Below are 27,910 nucleotides of genomic sequence, written 5' to 3'. Positions count from 1 at the left end.
GGCATCCTAACAGTGTCAAGTCTGACTTCTAGCCCCATGCCAGCCAGTAAGATGAGAGACAAAGTGTGGAGGCAGGGGACCAACTTTATGTCAGAAGCTGACTAGAGAAGCCCGGGGGATGCTTGTCACAAACCCCACCTTTCTGGGGAAGCTGATATAGGGTGGTTTATGCAGCAGTTGATGGGTGTTTCCAGTCTGGTAGACAGCTTATCATAGCTGAATGGTACACAGGCATCACGTAGCACCTACTTATGGAATTTTTTCAGCTTTTGCAAATTCCAAAAAGAAAGATAATTCTTTCCTTGGGCTATTCCTACCTCCAATTAGTTGCATATTACATAATGGATATGTTGAGGACAGTCATTACATTACCATAGGCCTTCTTGCTGATGGCCAAACTCCTGGCAATGAGGGAAAACATCCTTCTCGGTGAGCTGCATACTACAAACTCCTTATTTTTTTCCATAATTTTATTGAGAAACGAATAGCAATGAGGCAGTTACAAACCAAATTGGTAGAACAGTTTCAATAATTAACACATTGAGCGGGGCCAGGGAGATGGCTCAGTAGAATAAGCGCTTCCCTGGCAAGTGCAAGGGCCTGAGTTCAATCCCTGGTTCTGAAAAAAAAAAAAAATTAACACATTGCATACATTCTTCCTAGTGATTAAATTGTTGTACAAGATGCAGACATGATATCCTATTTACAAACACTATTAGAACAAATCCTTCTATTCATTAAGAGAATGTAACTATATATCTATCCTAACCATTTTGAATACACAGATACAAAATGGCCATTCATCTGTATCCCTTTTTTTTTTGTTAAGTTTCATTATTTGAATATTATAGGTGTGTAAACTCAGCAAAATATTCTAAAAGAGTCCAGTAGCCCATAATAGTATTGGGTCTCCCGCTTTACTGTCAATGTCAGAAATTGTTGACCTGAGTTACAAACTCCTTATAATCATTGAGGACACCCTAATGCTTGGTTTCAATGTCAAAGAAGTGTATGGTAGCAACACCTATAATTTCAGCACTTTGGAAGGCTGAGGTAGGAGGATCACAAGTGCAAGCCCAGCCTGGGCAACTTAGCAATTTGCTGAGACTCTATCTCAAAATTCAAACATGATAAGTATTAGGGATATAGCTCAGTGCAAAGATCTTGAGTTCAATCCCCAATATGGGGGGGCATAGTTCCATGTACCATGTGGGGGGTCATGAAAAGCATGGGGAGAGAAACTTGATCTTATAGGAATGCTGCTTCCCACACTCTTGCCCCTTCCGTTTAGCCCTTCCCTATTCATCCTTCCTCCATCCATTCATCAATCCCTCTATCCTCCATTTATTTCCCATCCCCCATCCACCCATTTTTCTATCTATCCATTCATCTTTCCCCTATCCTTTATCCACCCATCCATCTCCCCACCCATCCATCCATGCATTCTTCTCTCCATCCATCCATGCAGCATCCATGCAGCTATATCTGTCTCCCATCCTCCATCCCTATTTATCCCCCCATCTATCCCTCATCTATCATCAATCCACCCATCCCTCCAATCCTCTCATTTCTCCTTATTCAGTCTGGGCTTGTGGTCACTTTTGCTAACTTCTCCATACACACACACTGTTATAGGAAGGCTCTGTAAGGGAATAGATTTAATACAGGATGCATAACTTATAGGATTATTTTATAATATTTACCCAAAAAGTCCAATGCAGAAGTATGTAAAAGATCTGTGCATGCAGTAAAGAGCCAGAGAATCCAGCTAGGAGATTGGATCTCGTAGCAGTATCTTACATGAGTCCAGCTGGAGGCCAGGAGCCCACAACAATGTCTCGTGCAAGTCTGTATCAAGGATCTGCACTGAGAAGACCCAAGTTCAGGGCTGGAAGCTAGAAAGCCTGTGCTGGTGGAGTGAAGGATCTGCACAGCAGTCTGAGGGATCTTACCTGAAGTTGGGCAACGATGCACAGGATAAAGATCAGTGTGCCCCTGAAGAAAACTGCAGCCATTCTCAGTGACTGTGAGGACTAATCTCCTCCAATAATGAGAACAGCTGAGTTCATATCAGGAAAATCAGCTCCATCAGCTTCTCCAGGAAAATCAACAGTACAACATCTTCCCCTCCAGTTCTACTTTTATGCTATTGGCAACAATCCTCAGCTAGGCCTTGTCTCTGTTACTTTTCTCTCACTGCCAGGACAATACCTGACATCCAACATTAAAGAAGTGCCACTTACTTGGAGAGCTTGATCCTCCCAGCGCCCCTCTTAGGAGGAGCTTGGATCTTTGCAGCAGCCATGACCACTTCCTCGGAAGAGCTCTGGTCTTCTTAGTCCGGGTAGAAGAAAAAGAGAGGCTTGATAGAGGTCGCAGATGCTGCTCCTTCTCTGTTCTTGGTTGTTTTCTGCCACTATGAACTGCTACCATTTGCCTTGGAGCCAGCAGAGTGTGGACTGAAACCTCCACTAACTGAGCTAAATAAACCTTTCCTTCCTTAACTTTGGTGTCGGTATTTTCTCTCAGCAATGAGTAAAAAGTAACTGAGACAACTCCTCCCATCAGAATAAGGATAAGATAGTTCTCTGCTGCCACTGACCAGGACTTGAAAGAGGGGCTTGTTCCAGGTTAAAATTGCTGCTTTCAGTGAAGTTTGACACCGAAGTGAATGTCATCTGTTGCTCTTACAGCAACACTGTAATACTCAAATGCCAGCCTGTGCTCCTCAGAGTGCAGCCAGAATGTGCAGCTATCAGAAAGGATCGGGTCCCTTAAGTTGGGCCAGGGAGGGCAGTCCAGGCAGGCAGGGCTCCCCATGTAACTTTGAAGGAGGCACCTAGGCCAACCCAGAAGGATCAACACCATCAAATCTGCACCCCAGGGACCTCCCTGCCTGCCCTCCCCGGCCTGGTGAAGGCTGTGACTCCTGAGTTTCACATGGCCTGAGGCTTTCTGGATCCTGTCCTAAAAAGAGCCCTGTGGGCAGAAGCTGGCCTAGTGAGAGCTGAGGGGCTCACCCTTGGCCTGCAGGGCAGCAGCCTTGTCCTCCTGCACAAAGCCTAAGCCCCTAAGCTCACAGCCCAGGACAGGTGTTTCTGTAGTTCCTAGGCAGGTAAGGGCTTGGTATGGGCTCCCAGGAGCTCCTGGGACAGCGTAGTTTCTCACCTGTCCTAGCCTGGGGATGCCAGATCCCAGGAACGGGCAGTGCACAGCAATTCCACAGTCCTGGAACGTGGGTCACCTATGCTCTCCAGGCTCCCTGAACCTCACCCAGTTGGGTAACTCTGGCTGGGGAAGCTACTCCCCAGTCTCTGTGGATGGGGGCTGTTCTGAGGCCCAGGCACTAAGCTAAGAGGAGAGCAGGCAACTCTCTGCCACTGCCAAAAGGCCAGGCCCAGCCCTCTCCCGTTCAGATCAGTTTCATTTCTGCTCAAGGCCCACCTCCTGCTCTGGTCACATGGTATAGCCTGTCTGTTTCCTTTTCCCAGGCAGTGCAAGCCCAGCTTTGCATAACGCTGAGCCCTTCATTCAAAACTGCCCAGGGACTGGTGAGTGTTTCTGCCTGAGGTCTCCCTGACAGGACAGGGAATCCTTGGGGACGAGGGTGGGGGATGGGAGGGTCATCATAAGTCATCAATGTAAGAGTAATAGAGATGCAAATGATGCTCTTTGGGCCCTGCTACATGCTGCCCAGCCTCTAGGTGGACATATGGAGCAGCCCCCAGTTGGGCATTCCTGCCGCAGGAGGGCAGGGATCAGTGCTGGGGGTCCTGGGGCACTGGGGTGGGGGCACCTAGTGGGCTATAGTCCCCTGCTGCAGCTAAGCCCCAACACAGATGCTTGCTCTGTGCCTGTGCCTAAGGCAGAAATGTCTAGCTCACTGTCCTTCCTGCCTTGGGACAGGAGATCTGGGGAGACCCAGGGCATAGGCCAAGGGCTGGGGAGGTTCAGCCTTCAAGGGCCACCCGAGTTCCAGAGGTGATATGGGTAAGTGGGGTGGAGGGAGTCCAGGCTCTGCTGAAACCTGCCCTCAACCCCAGGAAGCACGAGCTGCCCAAGTGGGGTCTTGGGATTATCTGATCCCTGGGAAGAGAGTTTTTCCTAGGAAGCAGCGTTGCTCATGTTGACATGCTCAGCCACCCTCCACCTGCCCCAAGTCACTCAAAGGAATCCTAGAAGGTGTGAAGACATCATCTTTCTGCTTGAGGAATTGCAGCTGGAGCCTCCCTGCCCTTCTTCCCTACTGCCCAGAGGCAGGAAGTACACATGGTCAAATTATCAGGGGCTCTGCCCCTTACCATGAATGTTTAAAAGCCACTGGGTTCTGGAGACCAGAACTTGTCAAGGGAAGGACACAGGTCCCAGAGCAGACAGGCTTCTCACCCTGGAGGGAGCCAGTGTGCCAAACGTCTGTGGCCTTGCTGCACCTGCCTGGCAGGCAGCCTCGCTGTGGGTCCTGAGGAGGAGGGGGTGGAGTAACACACCTGCTCCTGTTTGGGGTCTCTTAAGGACCCTTGCTGCCTTCCCAGTCTGCCCAGGCACCTGTGTCCAGTGCTGCTGCAGGTGGCACTGGGAGCCACAGGAAATGCTCACTGTTAAAATCTGGGCAGAAAAAAAAAAAAAAAAAAAAAAAAATAAAAAATAAAAAAAAATAAAATCTGGGCAGAGAGGCAACTGTCCCTCACCTGCCCAGAGGCAGCAGGAGCCAGCATAGGGGATGGAGGGAACCCTGGGTATTGCTCTCTCCAACCCTGACTCTGGGGGATACTATGGGAATTCAGCAGACACCCCCTAGCCTATGCACATGGCATGGAAGGAGAGGCAGCTAGAAAAGGGCTGGCTCCCCTGCAGCTCCTCTGTAAGCTCAAGGTATGGGGGACAACTGAGGAGCAATGTGGGGTGGGGTCAGGGTCAGCCTGCTCAACTCCTCCAAGACCCAACAGGTAGCTGTGACCCAACACCCTGGTTCCCAGGGCATAGAGTAACTGCACAGAGACCTTGACAGCTGAGTTGCACTCTGAGTGCCAGGGATGATGCAGAGGCACAGACTCATGGCCCCCAGGACTGGGCTTTATGGGCAGGTGGGCTCCATCTTCGGACTACATACCTGGGAGACAGATCTCAAAGGATTCAAGCTGTCTGCCCTGGGCCCCATGACCCAGAGCACTCAGTGTGGAGGGGAACGCAGGTGCCTCCTCACTTCATGGTGGATAGGACGAGGGTCAGAGGGAGGGAAGAAGGGGCTAGGGCACTGCATCCCCCAGGGGCATGCCTGCAGTGACCTCCCTCCTGCAACCTTACCTCCCCCATTAGTGGTCCTGCACCCTAATAACAACGCCATCTGGACAAAGCTTTCACCTTAAGAGGTTTGAGGGGCATTTCAGATGTAAATCACAATGCAGATCTCATTTTATGAAACAAACCAAGGAAGGCAGTAGACTCCCCATTTCCTGTTGGGCCCATGGGACATGCTTGAAGGCCACTGAGGCAGTGGTGGCCCTGCAGACCAATGCTGCAGAGAGGCACCGAGTTTTCCCATTGGCCAGTGGAGGGGGAGATATTTTGGGAACAAATTTGTAGATTGCAAAATCCGTGGATTCCCCTTGTAACTGCTGGCCTTTTATAATAATTGCTGCACCCCCACACAAGGAGCGCGTCCCACTGCCCCTGTCCAGATGGCACAGTGAGGGCGATGCTGGGGTTGGGTGCAAAGAGGGGCAACTGGAGGGTAGTGTGGGGATGAGCTCTGAGCGCTGGCCTGGCAGCCACCTCAGGGCTCCCCGACCATGCTCACATATTGGACACCATCTTTCCTTACACAGGAGTGTAAGGAGAGGCAGGATGAAGACGCCTCATCATGAAGAGAAAGAAGGAAAATGTTCTAAGGCCAGGAAGCCCAATGGTCTCATTCTCAGCAAAGATGCTAACAAGGGAGAGGAAGCCCAGGCCAGGGTAAGTTGCTCTCCAAGTGGACAGAAGCAGTGCCCACCTGAGGGGCACAGTGGGGAAGGCCAAGAGAAGGCTGGGACGCTGCTTCCCTGAGATTTTCCTTCATCCTTCCTTGGTGATGCTGCTTGGGGCAACATGCAGTGGCATGGAGAACTGAGTGTGGCTGTGCTGCCTTCTTTGTGTGGGAAAGCAGATGAGATGCTGACAGGCGCATGTGGGACCTTCCTGGACCCCAGGTCCGGGGAGCATGGCACTGGTCTTGTCCACCCCGGATCATTATCCAATCTCGGGCCCCAGGAGGTCTCATGGCACCATTTCTCAGCCAGGGAGCTCCTGTGGTATCTGATTTCATACCATCCAGACCTATTTTTGGCAGGAAGTAAAGGAGGCCTCTAGAATGAGCACCCCCAGTCTTGGTGCTGACACTGCCCCCTACAACTGTCTGACCTTGGAAGTTCTTGCCCCACTTAGCAGCCTGGCTTTTGTAATGTAAGATGGGATTACCTAGTTCCTTGTTATTTTTAAGAGATCTTTCCCTTTGTGAGCACTAGCTGCAAGCTGCAACCCTGTGTTCAAGGCCTAAAAGTCTCTTTAGTTTTATGCAAGTGGTTTTGCCAGCTTTTGGTCAAATTTTAATTCCCAGATGTCTGATACCTTGGCTATCTCTTTGGATTTGTTTTATGCATTCTAATTTTTTCTTTCCCATATTGTTCCTTCAAGGCTTGCATCATTTTCCTAAGCTCATCGATTTTTTAATCTATGTCTTTGTTCGATATCCTGAACAATTCTTTCATTATAGTGGTCATTTCCTTTTTTACCTGAGAGATTATTTCTGATCTGATTTCCTCTATAGCCTCCTGAAGTTATTTCTTTACTTCAGTTGCTATCGTTTCAGAAATTTCAGGTGTGCAACTTCCAATTTCTTCTGTTTTGAGGTCTCCTGGACTTGTTCTGCGTGGGCTGGAGGACTGAGGTTGCAATTTGCTGCTTCATCTTGACATTTTCTATTTAAAAAAAAAAAAAAAAGATAATCTTGGGTTGTGTGAACCTCCTCATTTGGTACTAAGTAGCCATATCACCACTACCCAGGCCCCTCTAGGGAAAATCTGTTCTTCAGGGAGATTTCCTGTGTGCAGAAGGCCCTTGATTTGCATCTGTCCCTTGATGTTGGTGTCTGTTTGGCTCTCTCCTCAGTCCTTAGGCGTAGGGCTGTGCTGAGATTATTATCCTAGAGATTCCCAATATTGTCACAAGTGAGAAAAACTGATCACAACAGATGTGACATCTTAACTACAGTAGTACAATTAACAATACTGATACCATCAAGCACAATTTAGAAATCAATAAACTGTAGTAACTATGGACATTATACGTCAGGCCATAGGAGCAAATCCTACAGTTATTTAACAGAACCAACCATAAATTAGAAGTTTGCATGCAAAGCCTTTCCCCTTATAAGGGTGGATTTACCCAGGACTCCTCCAGACGAGCTGGTTACCATGTCCCAGGGACGTCCATCCCTGGGACAGTTTAGGGGAGGGGGCCAGCCACCAGGGTTTCTTCGAACCGAAGTTCCCTCAAGTGGGTGGGGTTTCTGCCTGCCCATATGGCTCATGGAGCGGATATTTAAATAGTAAGAAAACATAGTAGTTACCACTGTGGTGTCCATTCCATAGTATAGTTGCTGATTTTATGTAAGTGTTTTTCCCCTTTGTTGTGTGGGGGATGAATTAGTCCAGCTGTCCAAGAAAGTCATGATTTTCTGTTAATTTTTAATATTTCTAGTCTTCTGGGCCGGGGAGATGGCTCAGTAGAATAAATGCTTCCCTGGCAAGTGTAAGGGCCTGAGTTCAATCCCTGGTTCTGCAAATAAATAAATAAATAAATAAATAAATAAATAAATAAAATATATATATATATATACATATATATATGTATATATTCTTCTGTTTCATTTTCATGAACACAACAGAGGAATCCAGTGAAGAGAAAGCTACAGATTACTGCCTAAAGCCCAAACTGACTGTTACTTCTCAGACACATGGCTTATACTTCCCAGGCTCAGTTTGCTCATCTACAAAATGGGCTACAATAATCTAAGGTCCTCCCAGACTGGTGGGAGAATGCAGCGAGAGAAGGTGTGTAAGGTGCTGGAGACAGAGCTTGACGCTGCTAATGTAAGCTCTCCTCCATCTTCTTTGTATATAAAAAAAAATCAGAAGCTCAATAAATACTATTTAAAATGCAATAATCACAACTCACTGCCTATAGTGCAATAGTTAAGTATGCCCATCTGGAGGCACTCTAAACTTCTCTGTGTTCACTGACCCTCCGAGGTAAATGTGGGCCACTCCTGCCTTCATTTCAAAATGTATTTTTTCTGGACATAGAATTGTCAGTTGATGGTGTTTTTTCAATAATTTAAAGATGTTGAAAAATGAGGTTATAGCTCAGATGTCTTTGTTGTTTTGTCTTGAGACAGGCTTTTACTATGTAGTTCAGGCTAGCCTTTCACTTACTGTGTAGCCTAATTGGACTAGAACTCACAGCAGTCCTCCTGCCTCAATCTCCTGAGTTCTAGGATCACAGGCATGAACCACCATGCCCAGAGCTCATGTGTAAATTGTACTTTTAGCACATATGAGTTCCTAAATTCAGTGCTGTTACGGTTTGTGTCTCGATGCCCCCTCCCGTGGCCATGAGGTCATAGGAGGGACTTTTTTAGAGGTGGCTGGATCTAGAGTGTGTGACTGATGCGTGGTTCAATGCTAGGATTAAGGGTGCTGGGATTAAGGGTTACAAAAGATTTGTTTTATTAAGGGCGGGTTCACTGAGTGGTTTGACACTACCACAATCCCCGTACCCTAGATAGAATATCAAAAGGGGCAAAAGGAAAAGGAAGCTGCAAAGTTCGTTGTTGATTCCCTGGCTTGCTTTGTGTCCTTCTGCCCATCATAAACTGCTTCTCCTCTGCCCTGTCCCACCCTGCCTTGGAGCCAGCTGATTCTAGACTGAAGCCTCTGCAAACTGTGAGCTAAATAAACCTTTCCTCCTTTAACCTTGAGTGTAGGGTATTTTGTCTTAGAAATGAGGAAAGTAATTAAGACAAATACCAACATCAATAAAAAATTTGTTGGAAAAATTCTTGTCTCATTGTCTTTATAGTGATATTGTTTCTTATTAGAAGTCTGCTGCCCAAGGCTGGGAGATAGCTTGGCAGTCTAAGCACCTGCCTAGCAAGTACAAGGACTGGGGTTTGAGCTGCAGTACCCCCAAGTGTGTTGTGCCAGCCCCTAAACCAGTGTGTTGGCACACCCCTGTAATCCCAGTGCTTGGGAGGTGAGATGGGAGGATCACTATGAGTCCAAACTGCATAGCAAGACCCCATACCAAAGAAAGAAAAAAGGAAGGAAGGAAGGAAGGAAGGAAGGAAGGAAGGAAGGAAGGAAGGAAGGAAGGAAGGTTTTTTTTGTTTTTGTTTTTGTTTTTTTTTTAAAGTCTGCTGCCCATCTTTTCTCCATCCTTCTGTGTGTCATTTGTCATTTCCTGACTTGCTTTTACATTATCTCTTCATGCCTGGCCTAAAGCATTTTGATGTGGTTTATATCATGTGTTCCATGTTTGGGGTTCATTTAATTTCTTGGATCTTTGAGTTCACAGTTTTCATCAGTTAAGAGCTTTGTGCATATTATTGTTTCTTCAAATTTTTTATTTATTTCTTAATCCAGTTTTTTTCTTTTAAATTTTAGGGAAGGGTCTACAGGGTGTTCAGGGTCTCACTACTAGATCAGACTTGTAGTGACCTGCCTATTTACAGCCTCCCAAGAGCTGGGATTACAGGCCCGCACCACCATTGCCCAGTCTCAGTTGCTGTCTGAGCACACCCTCGGGGCAGGGCCAGCACAGCAGGCCCCGGGATCAAAGCCCCAGCCCCTGCGCCTGCTTGCAGGTGCTTTAATTCAATCCAATTTTATAATTCCAGCAGTCTTCTTGTCACTGGTCATCTTCAGTGAGCAGACAGGCAGCACAGAGGAGTCTCTGCATTTCTCCCCCGCCCCCAGGTGTGTGAGAACAACCTCTGCGTGCAGTATGAGGAGAGGGTGCGGCCCTGCATCGACCTCATCGACTCCCTGCGGGCCCTGGGCGTGGAGCAGGACCTGGCCCTTCCCGCCATCGCTGTCATCGGGGACCAGAGCTCGGGCAAGAGCTCCGTGCTGGAGGCTCTGTCAGGAGTCGCCCTCCCCAGGGGCAGCGGTGAGTCTGAGTCCTCTTCAGGCAGGCTGAGCTGCCTAGCTTGGGGAGGGCTCGGAGAAGCCCGAGGCGGACCTCCCGCAGCTCTGGCTCTGCATGTGCAAGATGAAGCTTGTGGTCTTTCCCTATGGATTGCAGGCAGCCAGCCCCTCACCGGCCTGCACCTGGCCTTTCCACTGTGCAGGATCCTGGTCTCTGCCGCCTCTCACAGAGCACCTGACACAGTGTTAGGGACTCCACCATTGTTATTGCTGCTTCCTCCTTTAACAGGAGGCCTCCCTCAAAGCCCTGTCTCCCACACAGGCACCTTGTGGGGAGGGCTTCTGTGTACACATTGGGCAGTGACTGTGCACCATCTCACCGAACACATCTCTGTGGGCTCTGTGGAATCTGGTGTGGGCAGGTCTGAATAAATTGATGGGCCCCAGCTGTGCTGTGTACCTGTGGGTGACCCTCCTGAGGCCTTCCCTGGGGAGGTACAGACTGGCACTGTGCTCAGTGGTGCGCTGTGAGGTGCAAGACTGAGGGAGCAAGTGAAGGCTCAAGAGAGGAGGTCAGAGCCTGAGTGAGAGACAGCTCAGGACACTGGGATGTGAGAGGCAAGTGCATCTGGGAAAGGTTAGCAGTAGGGGTCATGGGGCCTGCTGGGCAGAGTGGTGCGTGGAGCATTTGTCTGGGACCTGGAGGTCCAGTGCAGGTGCTGTCAGCGTTCCCACTGCATTTGCCCCCTGTACTGGCTGTGGGACAGTAGGAGGAAGTAGGAAGTCTGACTTGAGTGGTGGCTTTTACCCAGGAAGGGAAAGTCCCTTGGGTGAGTGTTGAAGATGCAGAGCCCTGAGGTCGCCAGACATGAGGTATCAGTGTTGGGGAATCCAGAGAGCTCCGTGCTTCCCCTTCCCATCCCCAGCACTGTGCACGTGTCAGCACCAGTTTTCAGAGGCCACATAAGGAGGTTCTGAGAGCTGGGGAGAACACTGACATGGGTGTGGTCCCCAGGCATCGTCACCAGGTGCCCGCTGGTGCTGAAGCTAAAGAAACTGAGGCAGGAAGAGAAGTGGAGAGGCAAGGTCAGCTACATGGGCGTTGAGGAGGACATCCCGGATGATTCCAAGGTGGAAGGGGCAATCATCAAAGGTCAGTGCTGTGTGTCGCTGTCTGTAGGATGGCTGCTCTGGCCATGCAGTGTGGCCGTGACAGTCCCCACTCTGTCCTTCCTGGGCCCATCCTCCGCCCTCAGGTCTCCACACAGGCCCCAGTCCTTGTCCCATGAAGGTAGGAGCTCTAAGCAGCAAAGGAAACCACATCCAACAGCAGCACCTGGAGCTCCACCCACCACATGCTGTGAGGTCCTGATGGGCCCTGTCCACACCCAGCTGCAGGGTCTGGTTCTCTGCAGAGGGGACAGGGCAGGGCAAGCATGTGGCAGAGCATGTCCCCAGGGATGATGGGAACCCTAGAGATGGGCATGTTGGGCATAGTGGTGGCAGTGAAATTACAGGATGTTTCCTCAATCATACGAACATCTGCCAGGCTCAGAGCATAGCTGGGTTGGGAGCTGGGTCAGGGGTCACATCTGCTTCTGCCTGTCTGTCTGTCCTGAGTATAGCCTCTGTCCCTGGCCACTTGGGGTGGAGCCATCAAGGCCACATTCTGCTGGCTGGGCAGTGACAAAACAGCCTTCCACCACCTTCTGAACATTTCAAGTGACATTCATGTCTTGGCCTGAGCTCACTGTCAGGTCTTGGCTTTCCCACACCTGCCACTGCTGATATCTTGTCTTTTATGTTCTGAGCTCTGGTTCTGAGCCTTTGTTTCAAACACCAAAGAAGCAAATACCAGCAAAAAGTATTAGCGGACAGTTAGGCTGAGCATTTCCATCCTGCTTGCATCATTCGCCAGGGAGCCTCAGGACCTGAGCCGCTTTCAGAGATATCCAAAGCCAGGGTTCCTCCTGCCCGAGCTGGCCTCTCCCTGGGTCAACCTGCAGCTCCAGACTGGGGGATCCCCTGCATGTCCACTTCTTCCCATCTCCTCCCTGTGACTGTCACCTCAGCATAGAATGAGAGACGTGGGAAGCCTGGGCTCCACTGGGCACTGCTCTAGGCTGGGGTCCCTGTAGACAGCATCAGCAGGCCTCTCTGGGGACAGTGCTGGCCACAGCTTGGAAAGTGCAGGACATGCTCTGAGAAGCCAGTGTGCTCTGATCTCAGAAGGTGGACTCTGCCCAAAAGGAGCTGCTGTCCAGGAGCCTGGGAGTGGAAGTGCTTTCTGGACCTCCCTGGGACAAGACAGCCCTGCTCTACACCCCACACGCTTTTCCTTTCCCTCCCTCCCAGCCCAGGATTTGATCACAGGGAACAGGCTGGGCATCAAGGATGAGCTCATCAGTCTGGAGATCGGCTCCCCCAGTGTCCCGGATCTTACTCTCATCGACCTTCCTGGGATCACCCGGGTGCCTGTGGGCAATCAGCCTGCTGACATTGGTCGCCAGGTGAGATGTCACATGCCCTTCAGACCTGGCCTAGGGTGTAGGTGGTGGTGCCTACGGGTGGCTGTGAGCTCAGGGCTGTGTCAGAGAGGGACGTGTGAAGATGTAGTGGCCTTGAAGAGGCCAGTGCTCGATAACTGCATCACATTTCATGGTGCAAATGAGGCAAACAGGAACAACGGGAAACAGATTTCCAGTGTCTTCCATTTCATTCAGCGACTCAGTTTTGGCTGCAGTTCTGGTTTGCAGCAACTCCACTCAGGTGTGTGATGAGAGTGAAAGTGGCATGGAGGAGACTCGGCGTTGGGTGAATCTCATTCTACGGGTACATGTTCAGAGAAGGAGAAGGCAGAGCAGCTGGCGTTGTGTGGCCCGTTGCGGCCACTGGATCTGAGGCTTCAGCCTAAAGGAGTTAAGTGGCTCAAGTCTCGCAGTTGTCCCTGATGCCTTAGCTCCTATGATGGCTGCAGATGAGTTAGTTTGTCATTCCTTTGGCTTGGCAGGTGCCACCAGGCCTTTGTGGGGTGACTTCTCTGACTTTATTTTCCAGGACACCCCTGGAGTCCAAGAACAGAGGAAGTAAAGTCAAGGTTGGGGTAATGTGACCTCTCCCCCCTATCTCAGGAGGCCTGTGTTGTCATTTCTCATAGATCAAGCAGCTCATCATGAAGTACATTGAAAAGGAAGAGACCATCAACTTGGTGGTGGTCCCCAGTAATGTGGACATCGCCACCACGGAGGCCCTGAGCATGGCACAGGAGGTGGACCCCAAGGGAGACAGGACCATAGGTGAGAAGCAGAGGCTGACATTGGTCGTGGGGTAACTGTGGGACGAGCCCTGAATACAGGTCAGACCCTGCATGCACAGAGGTTGGGGACCTGCACCCCACAAGAGGAGCAGCCAAGCTGCTGTGGCACCAGGAGGGGGAGATGCCCCCATGCTCCTTCTCCTCCACCTTTTGCCTGGATCCCATGGATCCCTCGGATCCTTCAGCCGTTCTGCGTGGAGTACTCAGGGCAGCAGGAAGGCAGGGTTAAGGCAGGAGACACACTGGATGCATTGGGAATCCAGGCAGGAGGAGCAAAGCAGATGTCCACAGGCGTGTAGGGGTGGATGGTGGGCCCCCCACCTACAGGACTGGTGAAGGAGGTCGGAAGAGCCCTAGGTGTAGGCTGTGCTGGCTCCTCTTGTGGCTGCCCAGCGGGGCTCTCTGCCAGGGGCTCAGGCTTGCCCCCGGCTGCTGTGGGGGATCCTCTCTGCCCTCCAGCTCAGGGGGACCAAGCCACCCTTGCCCTCCATCTGGAGACTCTGTGTGTCTCCTAATCTCAAGTTCTGCTGCAGGAATCCTGACAAAGCCTGATCTAGTGGACAGAGGCACCGAAGACAAGGTGGTGGATATTGTGCACAACCTCGTGTGCCCCCTGAAGAAGGGCTACATGATTGTCAAGTGCCGTGGCCAGAAGGACATAGAAGAGCGCCTGAGCCTGGCTGAGTCCCTGCAGCAGGAGCACACCTTCTTTGAGGACCACCCACACTTCAGGTACACTGCATTTTGCATTCTGAACCAGATGATGCTACAGAGGATATCTGCAGCACTGTGGCACTTAGCGCGCCATCAGCACCAGCCCCACTATGCTGGGCTGCATCACTCAGTGTCTCATCTCAAGCCCCCACCACACTGTAGCTCGCAGGAGAACCTCCTCCTTCCCATGGCTGGACAACTCCAGCATGTGTGTACCCTCCTCAAAAACACAGCTCAAAAGTGAGTTTGGTCCCCCTGAGGGGCACACAGAGGTGGAGCTGATGGGGCGTTAGTTCTCCCAGAAGGCTCCAGGAAGGCAGCCTCAGAACATGTGTGTGTGTGTGTGTGTGTGTGTGTGTGTGTGTGTGTGTGTGACACACATATGAAAGACAGAGGAAGAGAGAGAAATGGAGAGAAAGAGAGGGAAAGAGACAGACAGTATTTGCTCTCTGGCAATAACATGAACTGGCCAGGAATAATAAAAAAAATAAGTGAGCAAAGTACTGCAAAAACGAAGCATGCAGGGCTGGCAAGATAGTTCAGTGAACTAAGTGCTTGCTTAAGCAAGAGCAGGGGCTAGGGTTCGAGCCCTGGCACTGCATGCCACGCTGGCCCCATCCCCGGGTGTGCTGAGCCAGTGGTGGAGTCTGGGCATAGTGGCACACACCTGTAATCCCAGCACTAGGGAGGCAGAAAGCAGGAGGATCACTATGAGTTGCATGGTGAGACCCTGTGCATGCGCACGCGCGCGCGCACACACACACACACACACGGGTGAAAACGAGGGCGGAATGTGGCACCATCATTTAAACAGTGCATTGCTGGAACTGGAAGAGACACCGGAAGTGAAGAGGGCAGGTGGCGCACCTGAAACGCCCACATGCATGCGTCTGACCCATGTGAGTGAGCCAGTTCTGACCCGTGTGAAGGTGTATGTCATCAGTGCGGCAGGTACAATTGTTTAATGTGCTTTAGTGCATCATAGCAAAATAAATATCAGTTGAAGATTAAAAAGAGCTGGGGCAGCTGCCCATACCTGTAATTTTAGCACTGAGGGAGGCTGAAGAAGGATTGAAGGTCAGGGCCCACATGGGCAACTTAGCAAGACACTGCCTCAAAAATTTATTTATTTATTTATTTATTGATTGATTGATTGATTGATTGATTGTATTTTTAAGTAAGGTCTACAAGGTGTTCAGGGTCGCACTACTAGATTGAAATCATAGTGATCTGCCTGTTAAAAGCCTCCCAAGAGCTGGGATTACAGGCTCGTGCCACCATGCCCAGTCTCAATTGCTGCCTTAGCATGCCCCAGGGTTGGGGCCGGCAGGGCAGGCCCGGGGATCGAACACCCAGCCTTGCAGGTGCTTTAATCTGCTGAGCTATTTGGCCAGCCCTTCAACATTTTAAAAAATAAAAGTAAACAGTACTATGAGGACCTGGGAGAACTAGTATAGCTCAGTGGTAGAGCGCCCCTGAGTTCAGATATTGGTACTGCAATACAGACATAAAGTGTGTATGTACTTCACAGCGGCATCTGTGAAGCACAAGCACTGAGGTGCATCCCAGCAATCACAGGGGCAGTAGTTTCCCACACAGGGCTGCAGAGGGGCTTTCCAATCTTCATATCTCAGAAGCACAGCTCAAAAGTGGGTTTGGTTCCCCTGAAGAGAACACAGAGGTGGAGCTGACGAGGTGTCAGTTCTCCCAGAAGGCCAGAGGAAGGCAGCCTCAGAACGACAGATGCCGCACGCTGTTGTACACAGTATGTATGTTGACATCATACATATAGCCATACACAGCAGTGCCCTGCACACAGCCGGAGTAGAGCCCAGCTCTGTGCATGGAGAAACACTGGGATGCACACAAGCTGGAGTTTTCCAGCTGTGGGAAAGAGGTTCCCCTGCGAGCTGCAGTGTGGTGGGAGCTTGAGATGAGGTGCTGAGCGATGCAGCCCAGCACAGCAGGACTGGCGCTCTTTACCCACTGAGTGCCATCCTTGGGCAGCCACCTCTCAGGGATGGCAAGAGCAGGGGCTGGGCCAGAAGAGGCAGAGCGGTGTTGGTGTGATGCGCAGTTTCCTCTCTGCCTGATAAGGAGGTCTGGGGGATGGTGGTGAAGGAACCTGATGCCACTGAGATGGCACTAAAGTGGCTAAGAGGTCCATTGGACAGCATACATATTTTATTTTACTTTTTTAAGTGATGAGTATGAAGCTCAAACCTTAGCATGAGTGTGCTGTTCCAGCCTTGCTGGTGCTCAGCCTCCTGTGCTGTCACCCTGAAAGTTTGCATCAACAGCAGGGCAGCCTGGGCAGAACAAGAGGACAGTGTGGCCTCCTCTCTCTCTGCATCCTGGTTCGGGTTCCAGCCAGGGGTCTCCCTGCTCCATCCCACACAGGGCTGCATTCCCACGCTGCCCATTCCTGTCCATGGGGAGGCACGCACACCTGCCTAGCACAGGAGGGGGATGTGTGCAGCTGTACGTGCTGTGGAAACACCCGTGCAGTGGCATGGGCTTTTGGAGACAGGAGTCTGACCTTGAGACACTTTCCATGCGGAGCTGGATGGGATCATGCAGCAGTGTGGCAGGACCCAAGCTGGCTCCCTGCAGCAGGGACACGCAGTGTGTGTGTGTGTGTGTGTGTGTGTGTGTGTGTGTGTGTGACATTCAGCCATTCCTCATGAGCAGGTGACCTGGGCTTGACTTCCCCACATGCCCAAGGAGTCTCTCTCTGCTGTCATTCAGGGTGCTGCTGGAGGACAGAAGGGCCACTGTCCCCTGCCTGGCGGAGAAGCTGTCTGTCGAGCTCATCACACACATCTGTGTAAGTTGGACCAGGCCCTGGGTCCTCCTGGAGGGGATCCAGACAGCATGCCAGGCCGTGTGACTCCATCACCCCCTGTGCTCAGGGACCATGAGGGGTGAGGTGGGGAAGGCCTGGCCCACGGCTCAGGCCCTGCTTTTGCTGCAGCCCTGGGATGCAGGTGTCCGGGCAGAGCTAGGATCTGCACAGCAGACCTGCAGGGAGGCAGCTTGTGGGCACTGAGGGTCATGGGACCTTCTCTCCCCTCTGCCCTGTGCCAAGGTCCCCCTCCCCAAGCAGGAGCTTGGTGGAAAGCTGGTAACCTCTCATGGACCATGATGGCGAGGGCTATGCTTGCTGGGGCAACTATAGCAGGAACTGGGATACCTGTTGGATCCCAGTCCTGGCTGAGCCATGTGGATGGCTTTATCCTACACTGGTTGGGCGCCTAACCCTGAGCTCTGGTTTTCCTCCCTGAGGCCCAATCTGGCATCTATGCTGCTGTCTTCTCAAGCCCAGGGTGACTCTTGTGCTCTGGCTTCAGTCTCCTAGTAACCTCCACCACGCTGGCACCTGTCACACAGGAAGAGATGGTGCTATACACTCAGTCAGCCACAGGAGTAGAAGATGAGGCCCCACTGTGGCTCTGCCCAGGAAGATCATGAGGGGACATTAAGGTGTCCTTCAGACAAGGCAGCCCTTCTGCACAGCAGGCCTGGGCCTCCCTTCCACTCATAGTCCATACTTATAGGTTCTACTTTCTCTTTTGGGCCCCAGAAATCTCTACCACTGCTAGAAAATAAAATAAAGGAGAACCACCAGAAAACAACAGAGGAGCTACAGAAGTGTGGCAAGGACATCCCAGATGATGGCAATGAGAGATCACTCTTCCTGATAGAGGTGAGGAGGGTCGTGAGCTGGCGCTGGAGACGCCTGCATTGCTGTCCATCCAGGTGGCCCGACACCTGCCATCTTCACTGACCAGGGGCTCCTCCATGCTCAGTCACTCAGCACTCAGAAGGGAGACAGGGGCTGGAGAGATGGCACAGTGGAATAAGCGCTTCCCTGGCAAGTTCAAGAGCCTGAGTTCAACCCCCGGTTCCGGGGGGAAAAAAAAGAAGGGAGACAGGTCTGGGAATCGAGCTCATCACAGGGATTCAGACAGGCCCTCACCAGGGTCAAAGGGCGCTGGCAGGACAGGTGTCCTGGTCCCAAGGCTCTTCTCTCCCAGAGGGGCCATGAGGGAGAGAATGGCTCAGCTTCCCGAAGGTGCACAAGACCTCCAGGACACCTCCGCCCTGCACGTGAACATGCCTGCTGACATGATGTTTTTCTTCTTGGCAGAAAATCAATGCATTTAATCGGGACATTAATGCTGTAGTCCAAGGGGAGGAAAATGTGGGCATGGAAGGTACCCGGCTATTTGCCAGCCTCCGAAACAAGTTCCAAAAGTGGAATTCCACAATTGCGAACCTCCTTAAAGAAGGTAAGTGCCTTGGTTCATCTGTGCTTATCTCAGCAAGGGAAGTCACATGGGTGGGGGCTCATACTCTGGATGTGGGAGTCCAAGAGAAGGCGCTGGGTTGCCAGGTGTCTGGTGAGCCTCGGCCTCTGCCTCAGCTGCCAAGATGGTGACCCCTGGCTGTGTCCTCATGTGGATGGCAGCTCCTCCTGGCTTCTTTCTACCACGTGATCTCTCCATGGAGGCCCAGCCCTCATGACCTGATGTCTTCTTAAAGACCCATCTCTGAATGGCGCACCACACTTGGAGGAAGTTTTTTCACATCTGAATTTGGGGGACACATTTAGGCCATATCACTGAGCCAGGGCTTAGTCCAGCATCTGACATGATCCATGAGGACACGGAGGAGCATGATGTGAGAGGCAAGCAGTGTGGCTGGAGGAGCCACACTCACTGTGTTCCTTGTCACCAAATGAGGCCAACAGGTAGCTGTAATTGATTTCAAAGCACACGTAACACACTGTCCTGCTTTCCCATTGTTGGTGCACACAGTTTGGTGTGGTGAGGGGCTGCCTGGATTATGGTTTCAGAGGCTTCAGTCCACGGTCACCTGGCTCCAAGATACACACATGGTGAAGGGTGTGGGCGGAGCAAAGCTGCCTCCTGCATGGCAGTCGGGAAGCCACGCACTGAGGGAGAACACTAGAGAGAGCCGTGGCCTGCCCATGTGTACCCAGTGACCCGCCCCTCCTGCTGGGTGCCCCTCACATTCATTGATGGAATTAGTATGTTAATCCAAAGGGGCACAGCACCCTGAGACCCAAGTGCATCTTCAGGAGCCTGCAATTCCAGACTGGCTGACTTTCAGGAGGCCCTGATTAGGTGTCGCAGTCCATCCTGGCTCTAGAGAATCTGTCCTCGGTGGTTGGAGAGGATGGCGATGTGAGCTCCCTGCCCTCCTTGTCAAGAGTGGAGGGCCCGCTGGAGCACTACCGGCTGTGGTTATCCATTCCATGACCAATTCATTTCCACTGAGTTCCAATTTACAGTCCCTGTCTATGGCAACATTCTGAGGTACTGGGTGGGGTTAGGACCCCAGCGCAGGAGCTTCGGGGGGCACACTTGAGCCTGCAATACTGTTCAGTGTGATGCACTCAGCCCCAGAAATGCAGAAGCACTGATACACGCTGAACACGGCTGAGCCTTGAAACCCTGATGCAGAACGAGAGAAGCCATCACAGAGAGCACATTCACAAGATTTGTTGCCTGTGAAATGTCCAGACTGGGGGAGCCATCAAGTCAGAAAGCAGAGCAAGGGCTGCAGGGCTGGAGTGAGGGGACCTGAGGACAGACCCGTGGGTGTGGTGTGTGGGGTTCTTCAGTGATAGAGACATCCTGGAGTCAGAGGAGAGGTTGCACAGCTTTGTGACTATACCAAAAGTCATAGGATTGCTCCCTTTAATATGACGGGTTTATTATATGTAAATTAATCTCCATGATGAATTTCTAATGGGGAAGGGGAGACAGCGCACCCATCCCCAAGGGCAGAAGCGGGGCCCTCCCACACCCCCACCCTGCTGGGGTCCCCACAGCCCATGCCACACTCCAGAGTGCCTGTGTACTGTGGTCTCTGTAGGGGAGGTCACTCCCTGCTCCTGCCTCAGCTCAGAGCAGGTGGCTCCAGCTGATGCTCAAGATCATCCCGTGTCCTAGAGGCCACTAGTTCTGGGTAAGGAACATTCAGCATCCTGAGGGTCCTTTTTGTTTGGTAAAATCAAATGGGGTTTCAGAGAAGCCACACTCGAGTGATTCTCCACCATCCAGCTTCCCTGGGTTCTGCACCTGCTGCTCTCTGCCTGGCCCTTGGCCCTGCACACACCAGCTGGGCTGGGGAGGTGAATTATCTAAATACTGCTTTCTTCAGTGCAATCTGAGGGAGGGAAGCTGTCCATCTGAAAATCAAGATTTATTTTTCATTAGATTGTTATTTGGATTTATGGGGTTGTTATAGACTTGTTTTTGTAAAATAACACAAAGCTAACCTTTCCTGCTATAGGTTATGACAATTTACAAAATGATATCTTGAAATTTGAAAACCAGCATCGTGGCAGAGAGCTGCCTGGATTCGTGAACTACAGGACATTTGAGACAATCATGAAGAAGCAACTCCAGGTCCTGGAGGAGCCAGCTGTGGAACTGCTGCATGAGTCCACCGGTGAGCGTGGCTCTGCATGGGCGGTGGCCTCTACTGCTCAGGGAGGGAAAGGGGTGAGCAGAGACAGCAGAACTTCAGAGCCCTCCCTTGCGCATGTGCTGTGTGGAAGCCTGTTTCCTGCTGCCCCGGGGGCCAGCCTGGGATCCCATAGGTCACAGCTCTGACAGTACTGGAAGTTGCACACACCCAGTAAAGGGCAGGCTTGATCCCCAGGACGGTCCTGGGGTTCATAGCTCTATCCCAAGTCCTGAGTGACAATCTGTAAGTCAGGGCCTCACCTCCCCCTGCTCAGGTTTAGAAATTCTCTGACTAGCAACGTGCTGCAGGGATGTGTACTGGTGTGTCATAGAGACACGTCCTGGAGTCCTAAGGTATCCAGGGCTGAGTCCCAGGGGAGTGGGGTTGCACTGCCCTCCCAGGGTGCCTATGCTTTGTCTGAACTCGGACACCTGGGAGTTTCAGGGAGGCCCCTTTGCGGAGGTTGGAGTGACAACTCTGACCCAACCCCCTTGCCCCACTTCTGATACTGACACCATCCATCTGGCAGCCAGCCTTGTCTTACCACCTAGGGCCACCATACTTGCCTCCACATGCTGAGGCCTTCAGAGCTGTGTCCTAATACTTCCAGAGCAGACCTGTGTGTCTCTTCCCCGAGTCACTCTGCCTCACACCTGTGGTCACGTCCACTATCAAAGGTTCTGCTGATGGGGCAGCTCTGAGGACCCAGGTCAGGGCTGAAACTCCTGATCCCTGGGCATTGCTGTGGCCCAGGCAGGGTCAGAGCCCCCAGACTCAAGTCTCATCCTCCACTTACCCCTTCCTGAAATGTATCCCCTGCTGGATGAGAATCCTAGTGGATCTCCCCCCTCAGGCTGCCCTGCCTGGCCTCCTCCTGAGACTTCATCTCCCGTTTCAGCAAAGCCCAGTCCTGCAAGGTTCCTACAAGTGACAGGGTTTGGGTGGCTTGGGACACCTTGTGCCCAGCTGTGTCCAACACACCTTGTCTCTGGGCTTGGAATAACACATCTGGCCCCCTCACTTCCATACTTGTGCCATCCTTACTCACTTTTTTCTACCTAGAAGGAAGTTTGCAATCCTTAGAGACCAAAGACATACAACAAAGTTAAACACCAATATGTAGACACCATTTTTCAGGAAGTTGTGATTTGGTTTTGGGCTTGGTGGCACACGCCTGTGATCCCAGCACTCAGAGGGCTAAGGCTGGAGCATCACTGTGAGTTCCAGGCCAGCCTGGGCTACATAGGGAGACTCTATCTCAGAAAAAGTAAAAATAAAAAAGATATACAAGCATAATGAGACTCAACAATATGGTAGCAACATCCAGTAAGAAAGTAAAATAGGAATGTGATTTCCAAAAATAAGACATGATGTCAATGTGTTTTGTTTAAAGAACATGATTGTGATTCTTTTTCAAACAATGTGGACACATAGATTGTATTTATAAATTGAAGTTTAATGTGCTGGTTTTATTTTGAAGTATTAAAATGTTTGTAAATTTATAAGAAATCACCTTCTTTGAAAGAGTATCAGGGCTGGTGAGATGGCTCACTGGTCTAAAGCACCTACTTAGAACAAGCTTAGCAAAGCACAGGGACGGCGGTTCAATCCCCCAGCACCACATGCCAGCCAGCCCCACCCCCTGGTGGGCTGAGCTGGCCACACACACACAAATAAATAAATAAATAAAATTTTAAAAATAATAAAAGTATTAAAATTTAAAAAAAAAAAAAGGGTATCAACTTGGGATAGAAAACAAGATGTGCAGCAGGCCTGTGCAGAGGATCCTTAGCTAGGTCCTGACCTTGCCTAGCGGGCAGCAGGGTCAGGGAGGGCAGGGCAGGCAGCGGAGCGGGGACAGAGGCCGGTGTTCCTGACCGTTTCAGTCACGTGTTACAGCCCACGCTGAGTAGAAAGTGGCTGTTGACTCTCACTTTTCTCTCTCTGATCAGATATGGTTCGCAACGCCTTCACAATGGTTGCTGAAAAGCACTTCAGCGAGTTTTTACATCTGCTCAGAACCTCCAAGGTAAACCCCAGGATGGGACGTGAGAGCAGAAGAAATAACCTGACAGCACAGCAGGCATTTTACCTCCTGGGTCTGCTCCAGCATCCTGCTTGCCCCTGGAGGAGTAAAGCTGGCGCTGGCCTGGGAATCCTCCCCATAGTGTCCCCAGCAATGTGGGGTTGAAGCAGGGGGTGTTCAGAGATGAAAGGGTCAGTCTGGACCAGGGCCCCACTCAGCGCAGATGACTGGCTCTGAGGAGGGACAGCCCCATGCAGACACTCAGCAAGGAGGCTCAGGGCAGGAAACAGGCTGTGGAGAGGGACAGGGACAGGACAGGTGTGGACAAAGCCAAGCCCACACACATTCAGGTTCCTGGCAGGTAGGATAGAGGGGTCCCAGGCTCTGCTGTCCTCCAGCTCAAGGCCAAGGGTGGCCACCTTGCTGACCTATGGCCCTGAATGGACAGGTGACACCTCCATGAGGTTGTCATGACAGGAGGACATGGTCAGGAGTCACCCAGCACTGAGCCTTACACTCAGTAGGTCTCTGAGCTGGAGGGTGTGGGTGCTTTCTGGGCAAAGCTGTCTTCTTCAGTGGTCTTAAAAGCCAGTGAAGCCTTTCCTGTCCTGTGTGCTCACTGGGGGACTCCATTACCTGCCTCTCAAATGGCAGAGGGTCCCCTCACAGCACTGTCAGTGAGGTCATTCAAGTCAGGTGGCCGCTGCTCCAGGCTCTCAAGTAACCTACTCTCTTCAGCTGTGGGTTTGCTTCCTGAGGGATCTCTAGTTGCTTTTTCTTCCCACAGAACAAAATCGAAGACATTCGGTTGGGCCAGGAAGAAGCGGCGGAGGCCGCGATCCGCCTTCACTTTCAGATGGAGCAGGTGATCTACTGCCAGGACCAGGCCTACCGAGGCACGCTGCAGCAGACCAGAGAAAGCACGGCTCCTATCCAAGCACGTCCTGCCTTTTCCAGCACTCTTTCAAATAACTTTTCTACAAGCGAGATTCTCCAACACCTGATAGCCTACCACCAGGTGTGTGTGCTCGTGTTCCCCTTCCCATCTGCAACCCCCTGCGGGGAGTCCTGGGCTGTGGGTGTGGTGTCACCTAGCTGTGTGGCCCGGAAGCGTTCACCTCAGTTAGACCAAGGACATCTGGCTTGCGCTGGAGACTCAGCCTTTCAGAGCCAGCTTCCTGATGCACTAGCCATCTTCTCCTGCTGGACTTCCCACAGCATGAGGGTGGCCGATCCTATCCCTGCCTGGAAGCCACAGTACATAGCTTGTCAGGTAGAAGGGCAGCTGTGGCTGGCCCGGGGACCTGTACAGGTGGCCAGGGGCATCTCTGGAGGCTCACTAGGCAGCAGCAAGGCTGGGCTTCTGCACCCGACCCAGCACATGCTCTGGAGGGTGTAGCATGGGGGCCCAGTTGTGATGGCGCCAGGCAGCCCAGCTGAAGGGCATAGCCACCTGTGGAGCCCTGGCCTGCAGCAGGAGCCACTCCATGGGCCCCGCGGGCTGGTGATGCAGTAGTGCTGACACCTGGGAGCAAGCACAGGGAGCCCCAGGCGTGGGGCTCAGAGCAGCAGCCATGTGGGCACAGCGCGGCACAGGAGGCGAGAGAGTGGCGACCCAGATGCCTTCTCCCGCCTCCTCCATACGCCCCTGACCACAAGTTAATCACATCCTGTGCTGCCCCTTCCTGTGCACAACTTTCCTCCTTGTCCTTACTGCACCACAAAGGACAAAAGACAAATGTCATCACCCAGCCACTTCAGGTGCCACAACTCAGGGACATGACATTCCTTCACATGATAGTGTGACGTCCTCCCTCCTCCTCCTTCTGTAGAACCCTCCATTCTGAAAATGTCCCCATTAGCACTGAGTTCCTGTCCCTTGCTCAGGCCCCACACCCAACACCTTGCATTCTGTCTCAGGGATCTGAGCCCTGAGGGGCCTCAGTGCCAGGCTGGCTGATATGTCCGAGCACAGGGTCCTCCAGGTACATCCCTGAGATTGCACAAGTCAGAGTTCTGTGCAGTGGCTGAGTCTTTCCTGTCTACACACAGACAGCTGAGTCCATGTCCACACCCATGGCCCACTCCTGTGAGTCCCCTTTGCTGGCACCTGGTCTCTTCTCTTCTGTGGCCCTTGGCACAGGCCGTGCCTAGCTCCCTTGCTCCACTCCCTCTTACTGGCCCTGCTGGTACAATCCCTGGGTACTTGTCACCTGCCTGGCTTCTTCCCCATGTGTCTTTTGACACTTTGGACGTGGTTCACCATTTGGGGAGATCTGTGGCCCTGTAGTCCCTGCATTCAGGAGAAGAGGCACAGCACGGCTTGGCATCCCATCTTGTGTTATAGCTCTGAGATCAGCGTGTTCCTGAAGGAACGACTGCAGGAGGACAGAGGAAAGGACAGGGAGAGGACTCTGTCCACACTGTGACTCAGGTTTCTGTGGCATCCCAGGCTTTGCTGCCAAACAGCCTGAGGCCTGACCCAAACCAGAAGATGTGGGACATTCTCCCAAGGGGCCACCATGTGGGAATGTCCCTTGGGCTGAGTAGGCCCTTCTCAGTTGCAGAACACATTCCACCCTCTTCCTCCAGCTCCCAGATGATGGCCAAGGAGGCCAAGGACAAAGGGGATCGCAACCATGGCCCCTGTGGACTTCCCACAGGGAGCATATTTGTCCTCCAGCACTGAGAACGCTGAGTGTGACCCAGGCCAGGATCTCCCTCCCTGGAGCACTGGGTCCTATAATACCTGCACAGTGAGATCAGGGTCCCTTCCTGCGCAGCCTTTCTGAGAGTTGTCCTTTCTTCCAGGAGGTCAGAAGGAGCCTGAGCAGACACATCCCCTTGGTCATCCAGTACTACATCCTGCAGATGTTCGGCCTGCAGCTGCAGAATACCATGCTGCAGCTGCTGCAGGACAAGAATGACTGCAGCTGGCTCCTGAAGGAGAGCATCAACATCACAAAGAAGAGGAAGTCCCTAAAGGAGCGGCTAACTCGGCTGGGCCAGGCCCGATGCCAGCTCGCCAAGTTCCCTGTTTAGCCTGCCTCCGGAACCCAGGACAAGGCCCAGGCCTCTCCTGATGGCTGCACCAGTGGTACAGCTGCTTAGGAGATGCTTAGTAGGCAGAGGCAGAAGTGTGCTCTTTGCTTTTTGCACAGTAGTACTGGGGACCAGGAGGAGTTGAGACAGCAATTTAATTTCCAGCCAGAAGAGCACAGTGTGGAAGGGGACATTGCTTAGAACTTATTCAGATAGCTTAGCCTTTAGCCTAGGCTCACAGAACTTCTAAAGGCTATTTAAGGCTAGCTCCTTCTATCCCCAGTCCAATCCCTGCCCCCCAGCCCAGGCTTAAAGCTGCAGCCTTGCCCCTCTACTTGCCACCCTCGTCTGGCTAATAAACCTTCCTGCCATTAGATAACTCCCAGCCTTATGTCTGCCTAAGGTGGTGTTTATGCCACAGCGGCTCTCAGCCTACCAGGGGATGGGTTGGTTCCTGACAGGGCACCAAGAGCAAGTGACAGCAGGGTGCCAGGCAAGACACCGCCTGCTGAACTCTGTGGAGGGCCTTGCCACCCTCAGAAACATCCTCTCTGCTTCTCCAGCCCGTGTGGCCAAGACAGGGCTGGAGATGAATAACAATAGCCACATACTCACTCTTGCCCCTCTAGAGCCTAGCTCCAGCCCATGGGTCACCCTAGCCTGTGGGAGGAAGGACAAGATGGACAGGGGCTGGGGTCCACAGGCATGAGAGGCTCTGACACCCTGTCCAGAGGCAGCCCTAGAATATGGGAACTGCAGGGCCCAGAAGAGATGAGGAGGAGGGTGGAGGTCCTGGGAGCACAGGACTCAGGCAGGAGACATGCACAGGACAGTCTCATGAGGACTTGGGTGATGTCTATAGAGACCCTAAAATGCAGAGGCCACCTCAGAATCCCCTGTTCTCCATGGGGACTGGGGTTCAGATCTTGCTGGACAGACAGTGGTGACAAGGTGGGGCTGGACAAGTGTCCTTGCCCCCCCCCCCGCAGACCCCCTGCTCATGTCTGACCCTGGGTTCCATGACCTCAATCCTCGGTCAGTTCCACATCTGTTCACAGGTGACACTGAGAACACAGTTGCTACACAAACCCTGTCTGTGACCATGGATGGGGGCACCCTGCTCCCCTCTCTGGGTAGCCTGTTACCTGCAAGGGTCCAAGGTCCCTGAGCACATGGAGACTTTGGTAGCCTGCAGTTCCCAGGAAGGGCTGTGCCCTTGTGTGTCAGAGCTGCTGACTCAGTCCTGGTGAACCTAAAGACACAGCCATGGTGCCCCGCTGTCCACTCTGCCCCCAGGTCCCCTCCTAGCTCAACCCCAGCACTACCCCATCTTCCCAGGATACCAGGGCTTGGGCCCAGATGCTGGGCATGTCCCGCTCTGGGCTGTTTTCCGGGTGGTGCCTGGACAGAAGGATGAGAAAGTGGGGACCCTGGCTCCCCAGAGGGAATGTATCTGTGGAGACCCAGCTGAGATCACCCAGGAGCCCAAGTGTAAGAGTGAGTATAGGGAACCCAGCCTGCTCTGCCTGTCAGTAACCAGCAGAAGCACCCTGACTCACTGGACCTGTGGGGACCCCACATGGCTCCTGCTCAGGGAGGAAGCCAGCTCAGGCTGGGACTGAAGAAGACCCCCTGCCCGGGAGGGCACCCAGGGCAAGAGCCTGTGCCCAGCTGCTGCTGTCCACCTGTGTCCCTGCCTGAGCGTCTGAGAGTACCAGACTGTGTGCTCAGGGTGCAGGTGCTAGGTGGGCGGTGGGTGCTATGTGGCCCTCGCTCCTGGGGTCCATGGCCAGGCTGCACCTCCACAGCTGGGCCTCTGCATCCAGGCCAGGAGTAGACAGCATCACTGACCCCTGGGGTTCCAATGGCACTGTTGGCCCCATGAAGGAAGCCTAACTAGGTGTCACCCTGATACCACAGCACTGCAAGAAGGACTTGGCTGGGTGCTGACTTGGTCCTTCTATGTCTCCTCAGGAGCTGCTGCTGGGAGCACAGAGGGTTAGGCAGTGCTGGGGTGTGGCTCTGTATCCCACTGGGGGATCCCTGGGATCTGTGGAGCAGGAGGCCAAGGCACCCACAGACCTGGTCGACGTATTTCCAAGGTGCCGCTGGTGGTGTGCAGGATGT

At 52.3% G+C, this 27,910-nt stretch overlaps 1 protein-coding gene across 2 annotated transcripts; it reads left to right on the top strand.

The window, feature by feature from the left end:
* Positions 1 to 3,471: 3,471 nt before the first annotated feature.
* On the top strand, positions 3,472 to 26,150 carry LOC101565755 (interferon-induced GTP-binding protein Mx2). 2 transcript variants are annotated; one of them, XM_004631949.2, is made up of 14 exons: positions 3,472 to 3,551; positions 5,826 to 5,955; positions 10,014 to 10,206; positions 11,200 to 11,337; positions 12,540 to 12,694; positions 13,342 to 13,480; positions 14,034 to 14,232; positions 16,963 to 17,041; positions 17,798 to 17,920; positions 18,365 to 18,506; positions 20,539 to 20,697; positions 22,668 to 22,744; positions 23,529 to 23,759; positions 25,553 to 26,150. In XM_004631949.2, the coding sequence occupies exons 2-14, from the start codon at positions 5,845 to 5,847 to the stop codon at positions 25,781 to 25,783; spliced, it is 1,977 nt and encodes a 658-aa protein (XP_004632006.1). In that variant the 5' UTR covers positions 3,472 to 3,551; positions 5,826 to 5,844; the 3' UTR covers positions 25,784 to 26,150. The 2 variants fall into 2 exon arrangements, with proteins under 2 accessions (XP_004632006.1, XP_023571891.1); XM_023716123.1 differs by lacking the exon at positions 17,798 to 17,920.
* Positions 26,151 to 27,910: the final 1,760 nt, after the last annotated feature.

This window comes from Octodon degus, unplaced genomic scaffold (genome assembly GCF_000260255.1).
Source record: "Octodon degus isolate 3935 unplaced genomic scaffold, OctDeg1.0 scaffold00045, whole genome shotgun sequence".
Taxonomy (NCBI): domain Eukaryota; kingdom Metazoa; phylum Chordata; class Mammalia; order Rodentia; family Octodontidae; genus Octodon; species Octodon degus.
The sequence above is the reverse complement of the archived record's forward strand: the minus strand, read 5'-3'. Positions and strand labels throughout refer to the sequence as shown.

What these genes read in the sequence shown, in the direction of transcription:
- LOC101565755 (XM_004631949.2), top strand. Translation starts at nt 5,845, where the DNA reads ATGAAGACGCCTCATCATGAAGAGAAAGAAGGAAAATGTTCTAAGGCC. An exon ending in AGCTCATCACACACATCTGT is followed by an intron (nt 17,042 to 17,797) that starts GTAAGTTGGACC and finishes TTTGGGCCCCAG; the next exon opens with AAATCTCTACCACTGCTAGA. An exon ending in ACTGCTGCATGAGTCCACCG is followed by an intron (nt 20,698 to 22,667) that starts GTGAGCGTGGCT and finishes CTCTCTGATCAG; the next exon opens with ATATGGTTCGCAACGCCTTC.